At 41.7% G+C, this 10,844-nt stretch overlaps 1 protein-coding gene across 1 annotated transcript; it reads right to left on the reverse strand.

Annotated features, from left to right (window-relative positions):
* Positions 1-163: 163 nt before the first annotated feature.
* tnnc2.2 (troponin C2, fast skeletal type, tandem duplicate 2) lies at positions 164-5,915 on the reverse strand. Its single transcript, XM_086043893.1, has 6 exons — positions 5,837-5,915; positions 4,918-4,969; positions 4,108-4,251; positions 2,840-2,954; positions 776-912; positions 164-673 (listed from the first exon to the last, which is right to left on the reverse strand). The coding sequence occupies exons 1-6, from the start codon at positions 5,837-5,839 to the stop codon at positions 642-644; spliced, it is 483 nt and encodes a 160-aa protein (XP_085900019.1). The 5' UTR covers positions 5,840-5,915; the 3' UTR covers positions 164-641.
* Between the last annotated feature and the right edge of the window lie 4,929 nt (positions 5,916-10,844).

Here is a 10,844-nt window from a genome sequence, read left to right on the forward strand (position 1 = left end):
CAATCAATTAAGCTAGTCTGATTCGGATTTTACAAGCGATCTTTCAATAGTGATTGTGAGTGCAAACATTTTTTTAAAAAAAAAAAGTCAAACCAAATTTAACTATATTTGATTTTTTTACATTTGTGATTCTTATGGCAACGTTTTAAACAGTGGACAAAAACAAGAAACAACATTATTTTATTGCTATTCCTCAAACAACATTTTAGAGACTGTTAATATGACAGACTACAAGTGAGCATGTTGTTAGTTCATGTATTGTTGTTGCTACTCAAACAGGTAACTTCTTTGTACAGTGAAGTGGTTTTGAATGAATTGGTCTAAGTATTAGGTTGCTGTTCTATCTAGACTACATCTAGAGTAGAGCTTGAAGAAAAGGCTGCGGGCGATGGGGTCTTCCTGGGCAGGGGTGCGTGAATTGGATCAGCCACAGTCCTCCTTTACAGCATCCATGAGCTGTCTGCTTGCAAGAGAAAGACCGCCCCCTCCCTCACCACCACCTCTTCAGGGTGCAAAATCTTTCTTTTAAGGGTGACTGAGGATGGAGAGTGAATTGATCATGGGTGAACAGCATGAGGGGAGCTGATGAATTATGACTGGGGTGCGAGGGTGAGGAGGAATGTCCATGAGTATTTCTGCTTTTACTGCACATTCTCCATCATCTTGAGGAATTCTGGTGAGCACAGGACAGCATGGAAGTCAGTGAGTGCCAGAACAGAACATCATTATCGAGGTAGCTGTGACTAGTGTGCTTCAGTCATCGGTCTGCACGTACCATCAAAGTCCAGCATGCCGTCGCCATTTTTGTCTCCATCCTTCAACAGCTCATCAATCTCATCCTCTGTGATGGGCTCGCCGGTGCTACGGATGATCAGAGAGAACTCCTCTCTGTCGATGTAGCCATCGGCGTTCCTGTGCGAAGACACATCATTTGTTCACAAATGCAGGCCTATGATATCAGTTTTGGAAAGTAATTAAGTTCACTTTGTTGCACTACTTAAGGTGTAAGTCAACCCAAACATTTTTTCCCAGAATATGTTCTATGCAGGCCCAGTAGTCCAAACACGGCATTCTGATTAATATTACCTTTGTGGAATATGAGAAATCCACCCGTTTTTAGCTAGCTCACGGGCGGGCAATTTTGTCACTTCTGTCGACTTAAGATGACACTGAAGTTGCTCAGGCTCAGATAACGACCAATCATGGCTCAGCTTCAGAAAACAGGTGAGCCGTGATTGGTTGTGACAACATAAGTGACAAAATGGCCGCCCCCTGAGCTGCCTAAAAGTGGTTGCATTTTGCTGCTTATCTTATATTCCATAAACGCAATATTAACCAGAATGCCGTTTTTCAACTAGTGGGCCTGCATAGGACATCCATCCATCCATTATCTATACCGCTTATCCTCACAAGGGTTGCGGGCATGCTGGAGCCTGTCCCAGCTGTCTTCGGGCAGTAGGTGAGGGACACCCTGAATTGGTTGCCAGCCAATCGCAGGGCACACAGAGACAAACAAACATCCACACTCACAACCACACCTAGGGGCAATTTAGAGTGTCCAATCAACCTACCATGCATGTTTTTGGAATATGGGAGGAAACCGGAGTACCCGGAGAAAACCCACGCAGGCACGGGGAGAACATGCAAACTCCACGCAGGTAGGCCGGAGCCGGGATCGAACCCACGACCTCTTAACTGTGAGGCGGACGTGCTTGCATAGACCATATTCTGGAAAAAAATCTGTTTTGTGTTGACTTCCCTTTAAAGGCCATTGCCATTCTAGTAAAAAAAATGGTTGAGTTGTGTCATGATGTAAAAAGAACAAATGTAATCATTATTTTTGCTTAGTGGTGGCATTTCTTCGTAGCGGCAGCTCGTCCCCTCTCTCCAAAAACAAACCACACTATGTGAAATGGTTTCTATTGGCACCATGAATGGCGTTTGTATAGGGAATTTTGACTCCATTTTGGAGATATTGACGGGATCTGCAATGTTTTTTTTTCAAATAAATGTTGAAATAAGAGTTTCTCGATATCAAGAAAGTATGATATCTCCATTGTTTGAAGATGTCCGCATTCGGGGAGGAGTTAAGGTTATCTTATTGTTTGTAGAAAGTAGCCATTTCTCAATTGGCGTTTCTGACCGTTCTTACGTCATCAGTCACAGCACGAATAACGTTCCAATGGAAAGAATGAATAAACCAAGAACGCATGTAATACCCGGATGTTGTTTTTGTCAGCTAGCCTAAACCAAGGATGCATTGGTTGGATACTTGCAGGGGGAAAATTATCTTAAGATTTCGTGCTGAAATCTGATCATCGAAGTACGCGTACATCAAAGTCGGGTGGAAGTTAACAAATGCACAGCCGTTCCAATTTACAAAGAGATTCGTGTTCTTAGGAGGACTGTACATGGCGAGTTCACGAAACCATACTCTGTGTTCTTCATATTTTGAAACAGCCAGTGAGAGAGTGAAAGTGTCATGGTCACATGTGTACGTACTTGCTTTGCAGAGTCGTTAATTCTAGGCACAAGCTAACCACCAATGGAGGTCTCGTTATTGCTTGACAATCAGCGATTGCAAGTTGTGATGTCCTTTCTATTTTCAGTTGAATTGACATTACATTAAAGTATTAGTAGGTTAGAAGCCTATTCTTCCAAAAATGTCAGTGGTAGTGTGTATACAGGTCAACTGAATGTTTAACAGTAAAAGTACTCAATAGGGTGGTGCCCATGGGTTTGTACACAGGGCACCATTCAATTAGGACCGCCACTACTTTTGCCACCTGTAATGAATACACACACAAACAGAAGCAGCCTTGTCATAGTGCAGTCATACTTGTCGAAAATACGGAAGCACTCCGCCAACTCTTCCTCGCTCTTGCCGGCCTGGTCCTCCTTGAGCAGCCTCACCATCATGACCAAGAACTCCTCAAAGTCGATGGTACCGCTGCCTGTGAGAAAGGGCAGTGCATCATTATGGACTGGTGAGATCTAATCTAATTTCTTCTTTTCGACTTTCACATCGTGTCGGATATATGTTGAAATCTGGATGAATGAGTGTTTGAGGTCAGGTTGCTTTGAAACTTGGTGGAATGGTTTCCTTGTCGCTTTTGCATTCTTTCTGACGTCATTCTGAAATTTAATAGAAATAGTCCCGTGTAGGTTTAGGATGTCTTTATATTTGAAATATAACACCAGATTGCTATCAAAGCTGTGTGAATGATCTTCTTGTGTGAGCTTGTGTCTATTAGAAGTGACACAGTTTAGAGGTAACTGGTTGATTTGAATTGATGCTGTTATGAAATTGGAACTAAAAATGAGTGGAATATTTTTAGTGTTGAAGTTGGGATAATAAGGCTATGTCTAGATTTTGGAGGGCTTTAATTTGGAAACAATTCCTTCAAATGTAAATGTTCCTGGATGACATTTGTTTTGAAATCCATCCATCCATCATCTGAACCGCTTATCCTCAAATATACTGTAAATGGTTGAATACTGTATTCCGGTCTTCATTTGATTTCTCAAAGCGGAGCAAAGTCCTGATTGCTACCATAATGTTAAGCATCAACGGAAACTACAAATGTAACTCTTTAAAATATTGTGTCTATCATCCCAGTGGTGGGCAACCATTTGTGCTCAAGGGACAAATTTGATAATTTAAAACCGACAGACGGGCTGAGAGTAAAAAAAAGTATGATAATAAGATAATCATTCATTGTCATTTTCAAATGTTAGTAATTTACCAATTAATTACTAAAATAGGATAACCTTGACTTATATTTTTTGTTTCTTTATTCAATGACTCAATTAACTAATGTATTATATAAATTAATTTAAAAAGAATAAATACATTTAAATTAATCAACTGTAGAAATAAATATCAAAATGAATGCAACAAATTACTCTACTGCTGAAAATGTAAATGCTCAGCAGGTTGGATTAAAAAATGGATGCATTGCCCACGCTTGATGTGTAATATATTATTTGATGATTAGGCCATATCACATAGTTTATACTCCACTGTGAGCTCCTACTTAAGTTTTTATTCAGTGGCAAATGAAAGCCACAGGTTCTTGCATCATTCCAGTGCTCCTCTTGGCTCACCGTCCTCATCCACCTCCTCAATGATCTCATCCAGCTCCTCTCTTGTTGGGTTTTGTCCCAACATCCTCATCACGGTGCCCAACTCCTTGGTGCTGATGTCACCGCCACCGTCGGTGTCGAACATGTCGAAGGCGGCCTTGAACTCTAGAGAGAGAAAGAGAGAGGGCCACTTGAAATAAATCTACTTGGTCTTACCCTGGTTGGAATGTGTTCTTGTAAACATCCCGTGATTTGCTAGCTACCAGAGGGGGACTTGTTCAATAACAATTATTTTTATCAAATACAGGTGCATCACAAGAAATTAGAATATGGCAGAAAAGTTCATTTATTTCCATTGTTCAACTCACAATGTCAACTCATGTAACTCGTTATATAGATTCATTAAATACATAGGAAAGTACATTTACGATTAAAAGATTAAACTCACACTCACACATTTTAATGTCATTGATGGACTCTGTTTGTCCTGCATATCACTCCAAATCCGCAAAAAAATTATTAGTCCTATTCACATTGTAGCATAGGGCAGTATTAGCCCCAGTGTAAGTGCAAATAAGACATGTCAGCCATTTAGTGGTGATTGGTGATATTACATTACGATATTCTAAAACAACAGTTTGCAGATTTCCCACCACCCCTTTTTTTGTGTGTGTTTTTCACATTTTTTCAGGATATATATATATATATATATATATATATATATATATATATATATATATATAAAGAGAGAGAGAGAGAAGAGAGAGATACCTTGGATAACTGTGAGGTGACCAGAAATTTAATGTGAATTATACTGCGTAGTTTACTTACCAGCCAGCATTTCGTCGCTCAGGTAGGAGCGGGCCTCTTGCTGCGCGTCAGTCTGTAATTAAACGTTCTCACTTTTATTGTTGGGCATCATATTTTTTGCTTTTGTCATTGTTTAAATGCTCACTTTGCATGCTGAGTGTTTCTATTGGAACACATTTTGGGACATTGTATGCTCAGTGCTCACATACTATAACTAGAATATTTTTATTATTATTTTTTTTTTTTACAAGGAGCAGTGACAGCGTCTTAAAAAGGCTTGTTGTTGAGTTCGCAGTAAATTAACCAGGCTATTTCAGGCTCAACACATTAGGCTTGGCTGTATATGGCCTGCAGACATCCAATCCTTGGGAATTTGTCACTTAAGCGGAATCTGCACCTGAGCAGCTGCAGCCCACCCTGCGCCATTCTAGCCGCCCGCCCCCAACTTCCTTGCTCAATTTGAAATCCCTTGTCAAGATTCAACCCGAATCAACAAGTTTGCTCTTATATGACAAGCTGTGTGTCTACCGGTAATTAGTTAGTGAAAAATTAAAAACAAAAGTCAAGGTGTAATCTAATTAGCTTTTATTTAAAACAAAGAAGTAAGGATGTTTTTTTTTAGGCCAAGGAGGTTTATTTAATAACTTGATCTTGATCAAATTTGATAAACCATGTGAAAAGTTATAAAAGTGAATTACACTAGTATGTCCTAATGTTAAAATAATGATAATTTCATTTAAAAAGAGGTTATCAAAGTAAAAACAAACGTCTTGTGACAAAATCATTTGAATTTCAAGTAGGGAGTCTGTAATGTCTTTCTACCATGAATAATCGACTGTATTTCACACATGCCTATTACAAATTTAAATTAAGCCAGTAGTTATGACCGCCATGCCCTTCTGGCTGCTCGACAGGTCCATTTTAGAACTGTGTCTCTTACCATGATTGTGGATTAGCTTTCCCCCCCTAGATATCCAAGGAAAAAAAAGCCCCAAAGGAGTGGTCAATCCGTGTGCACCCCAACAGAGAGACTAGACGTCAAGTGAGGCTTCAGACACACTTTAAACCGGACGGCCAGGTCCCGCCCCCCGGCTCTTACAGGTCACCAGATATAGTCTTCTGAACTTTTAGGGTTCTTGGGGAACCAAGGCAAGCCAATCACAATTTGGAGGGGAATGTGTCTTGAGGTGGAAGCGGTTGAAAACAGGAACTTTAGAGCGGTGGGTGCATAGATAATGAGCGGAAAATGCAACGTGAATGAGACAAAGTGATGAAAAATGACGTAAGGCCATCATACCGTGAGAATTACAAACATCAGCAAGACAATTGACACAAATATGTCTGAACTTTGGTTCCTCCTGGGACACTTACCCACAAACATGTAGCTAGCTGCCATTAGCTCATATCAATGACAAAACAATGGCGACGCTTAAGACACTGCAATGACATATCAGAAATACCCCGCGTAGGGCTCTTTACAGCTGTTGATGACTGGTTTGCTATGAGGGACCCAGTGAGAGAATGCTAAAATTGGTCCACAACAACGACACAAGTAAAAAAACCTTGAACACTGCAATAACACATCAGGATTTTGGAATCTGCCTATTACGCCCTCCTACTAACAGGCTTGTTTTTGTAAATTGCTGTATTCACTAAGTTAAGTTTTAGGGTGGGCTTCTATAGTCCTTCTGGCCTCGGGCTCTCAGGGAGTCTAGAAACAACTCTTGGATATAACATCGACACAAATTTATAATCCATCCATCCATCCATTATCTATACCGCCATATCCTCACGAGGGGCGCAGGGACAAATTTATAATGCGCAACAATTTTTTAAAATCACAACAAGCACGGATGCAAAAAGCTAACAAATGATGTATGCGCCTGTGCTTATTCATCTTACATTATTTTACGATGACAATGGCGATAAAACAATAAAAGCAACTGTTTTGGGTCCCATCTCCCAGTTCCGAAAACCGGTTTACAATGAGGCCTTGTAAACATTAGCGTGACGTCGACAAGGATAAGGTAGGTTACGGCTTTTATGATGATTATGTTTCAATCTGGATGTGAAACTGAAGACCAGGAGAAGAACACACTGAGGATGGCAGTCCCACACTGCGTCTGTCAAATACCTTCACAAAACGCACCCCCACCCTCTGCCTACTCATCTTCAACTGCGCCCTGAATAGCAAGGAGGGAAGGGGGTAGAAAGGATTGCTCACCGAGTCTGGTGGTCCTTATATGGCGGGCAGGACCTGACGGGTGGGTATAGGAAGTGAGTAAACGGGACTAAATACTCCCATGGAAGACTTGCGGTTTCCAGAGGGAGGGCAAATTATCTCATATGCTGCTATTGGTGTACCATTAAAGCTGTTAACTGAATTTTTAAAGAGAAAGTCAACCCAAACATATATTTGGCATTTGGATTAATATTGCATTTGTGGAATATAAGATAAGCAGCAAAATCCAGCCATTTTTAGCCATCTCAGAGGGCGGCCATTTTGTCACTTCTGTCGACTGAAAACGACACCACAAATTCAGGGCTCAGGTAACGACCAATCAGGCCCATCTTCATAAAACAGGTGAGCTGTGATTAGTTGTCGAAGTGACAAAATGGCTGCCCCCAGAGATGGCTAAAAACTAGTGGATTAACTATTATTCCACAAATGTAATATATATCAGAATGCCCTGTTTCAACGAGTGGGCCTGCATAGAACAAACTCTTGAAAAAAAATGTTTGGGTTGACTTCCACTTTAAAAATACAGTTAACAGCTTACAGCTTCTAAACACACTCTCACACATTATACAGCACCTCTATGTACACACAACAATTCAAATGATGATGAAGAATTGCTGTAAAGATAAATTCTTTATGACTATGATAAAGGGCGGTGGTCGACTGGTTAGCACGTCCGCCTCACAGTGCAGAGGTCGTGGGTTCGATCCCGGCTTCGGCCTCCCTGTGTGGAGTTTGCATGTTCTCCCCATGCCTGCGTGGGTTTTCTCCGGGTACTCCGGTTTCCTCCCACATTCCAAAAACATGCATGGTAAGTTGATTGGACACTCTAAATTGCCCCTAGGTGTGATTGTGAGTGTGGTTGTCTCTTTGTGCCCTGCGATTGGCTGGCAACCAATTCAGGGTGTCCCCCGCCTACTGCCCGAAGACAGCCGGGATAGGCTCCAGGACGCCCGCGACCCTTGTGAGGATAAGCGGTATAGATAATGGATGGATGGATGAATATGATAAATAAAATAGATGATGAAAAACATAATGACATTTGACTGTACAAATATGCACAGCAGTTACATCAATGGTGCAGATGGCGCCTGGGGAGGCCTATACCGGTGGGAAACTCTGCTCCTTGATAGGCGGCTAGTCCTGAGCTACGTAGCAGTTTGTGCTAGAATGGCTAGCACTTCTGTGTTTACTGACGGGAAACCAACGGATCTACACAGTGACAACACGAACTGGTAGTCGTAGATAAGTTTAGCAATGTTCTGCTGAGTTGTTGTTATGGATTCCACCGATTTTGAAGCCATGTAGTTCTTACGTGGCGAATTTATCGTCAGCCCAAGCGAACAAGAGTACCACTATCCTCAACCTTTGTGGGGTATTTGTGGGCCAGCAGGCTACTTCCTGGTTCATGGAGTCTGATGATGGGCCCTGTCATTATTAATTAAAGGGGTGGGATGTGGTAGGGGCGCAGATGTGTGTGCTGTGAAGTCTGATCTCACCTCCACTTGCTGAAATAGTCCAACAGGAGAAAGTAGCTCACCCACACTGACACAATTACATATTTTGTCCTAGGACTTAAAGCTTTAGTATGTTGAGCAATCGTGACACTCTTAAATGTGCTACAACAATAATGAGGCATTTTAGTTTTCTCAAGAAAGAAACAAATCAGTACTGGAATAGAATGCTGATGAGCACATCACGACATTTTGATTTATATAGGAATACGCATACACCATGAAAAAATGCTCCATAGCTTTGAGTAGAATGGGTATCTTTGACATTAGAGCAAGTAAACAAGCTGAAAATGTCATTAATGCAGTTGAACAGACAAATGGTTGTGTGTGTTTTAAATTGATGCTGTGAATCACCTTTGAAGCTCATGTAGAAATTTTCTGATATTTAGGAACTAAAAAGTGTTAAGGCAGAGAAGAGCAATAGCTTTTTCACACTCATTAAATTGCATAGTTTGTCCTTTGATGATCTATCCATCCATCCATCCATCCATCCATCCATTACTTCCATTTGTGTTTTTTTTATGATTGGGTCGTGGGGTCGACAGCTTTAGCAGAGAATCCCTGACTTCCCTGTCCCCAGCCACTTCATCCATCCCATCTAGGGAGATACAGACGTTCCCAGACCTGCCGGTAGATATAGTCTCTTCGCATGTCCTGGGTCTTCTCCAGGACCTCCTCCCAGTCGGACTCACCCGGAACACCTCACCAGGGAGGCATCCAGGAAGCATCCTGACCAAATGACAGAACCACTTCATCCGGCTCCTCTCAATGCAGAGGAGCAGACGCTCAAGTCTGAGTCCCTCCCAGATGACAGAACTTCTCACCCTATCTCAGACACTACACCGATCCACCTATAGATCTCCTGTTCCCTTCTCCCCTGACTCGTGAACAATGCCCCAAGACACTTGAAGTCCTCCACTTGGGGAAGGCTCTCATCCCTGACCTGAAGATGGCACTCCACCCTTTTCCGACTGAGGACAATGGTCTCAGATTTGGAGGTGCTGAATTTCAACCCAACCGCTTCACACTCGGATGCGTACCAATCCAGTGAGAGTTGGAGATTGCGGCTTGATGACGCCAATAGTAGCACATCATCTGCAAAAAGCAGCGATGGAATACTGAGGCCTTGCCTGCAATTAGATATTCTGTCCATAAAGGCTATGAACAGAATCTGTGACAGAGGGTAGCCTTGACTGACTGGTTGGGCGAACTCTCATGCACCCTCGAGGACCCTGCCGAGGGTGTAGAGCAGGTCCACTGTTCCACGGCCAGGACGAAAACCACACTGCTCCTCCTGAATCCGAGATTCGACTTCCCGATGGACCCTCCTCTCCAGCATACCTGAATAGACTGCAAGCTTATTGGGCACATACATATATTGTACTATGTTCCCTGCGATGCCCGAAAGAAGGAAGATATTTATGAAACGACTGAGAAAAGTAGTAGCTCACTGGTCCTGACTGAATGGCACATTGAGTCCTTTCATTGAGTGCCACTCTATGAAGCGGTACAATAAAACAAATAGGAGACAAGCAGATATAAAAGTTCCATTCAAAATGATGAACGGTGATGAGGGAAAAAAAAAGTTAATACGCCAAATTCACAATACGATAGCGATGCCCAGTTTTGGAGCAAATATGCCTGATTTGGCCGTGAGCACTAATGGAGCAATCTGATTACTGTGTACTGTATGTTTGCTTACAGTCATGCTTATCTGTTGATTTTTTTGTAAGAAAGGTTAAACAATACAAGTGTTCAGACCAGGGGTGGGCAAAATATGGCCTGCGGACTACATACTGCCTGTTTTTTTTTTGTTTTTTTTTCATACTTACCACCAAGCAACATTGGCAAGAGTCCTGTAATATTTATTTAATTCATTCTACCATGTTGTATTAAAAAATTGCCAACTCAAATGTTTTTATTCCTTTTTTGTATTTCTTTATCTTTTTAAATAACTAGAAGATTGTTTAATTAAGAAAAAAAAAGTCCCTAGGTGTGATTGTGAGTGTGAATGATTGCTTGTCAATGTATGCCCTGTGATTGGCTGGCAAGCAGTTCAGGGGGTATCCTGGAAAATCCCCAAAGAAAAGCACGGGTAGGCTCCAGCCCATCTGACTATATTATGTTCACCCATCCCGAACAAGGGGCGCATTTTTTTTTCAACTCAGTTTGAATGACTTCTATCAAGCACAATA

The sequence above is a fragment of the Filicampus tigris genome, chromosome 1, assembly GCF_054856515.1.
Source record: "Filicampus tigris isolate MCC_2025a chromosome 1, RoL_Ftig_1.0, whole genome shotgun sequence".
Lineage (NCBI taxonomy): Eukaryota > Metazoa > Chordata > Actinopteri > Syngnathiformes > Syngnathidae > Filicampus > Filicampus tigris.

What these genes read in the sequence shown, in the direction of transcription:
- tnnc2.2 (XM_086043893.1), bottom strand. An exon ending in TGAGGAGGTGGATGAGGACG is followed by an intron (nt 2,955 to 4,107) that starts GTGAGCCAAGAG and finishes CCTTTCTCACAG; the next exon opens with GCAGCGGTACCATCGACTTT. An exon ending in CGGCATGCTGGACTTTGATG is followed by an intron (nt 674 to 775) that starts GTACGTGCAGAC and finishes TGTGCTCACCAG; the next exon opens with AATTCCTCAAGATGATGGAG.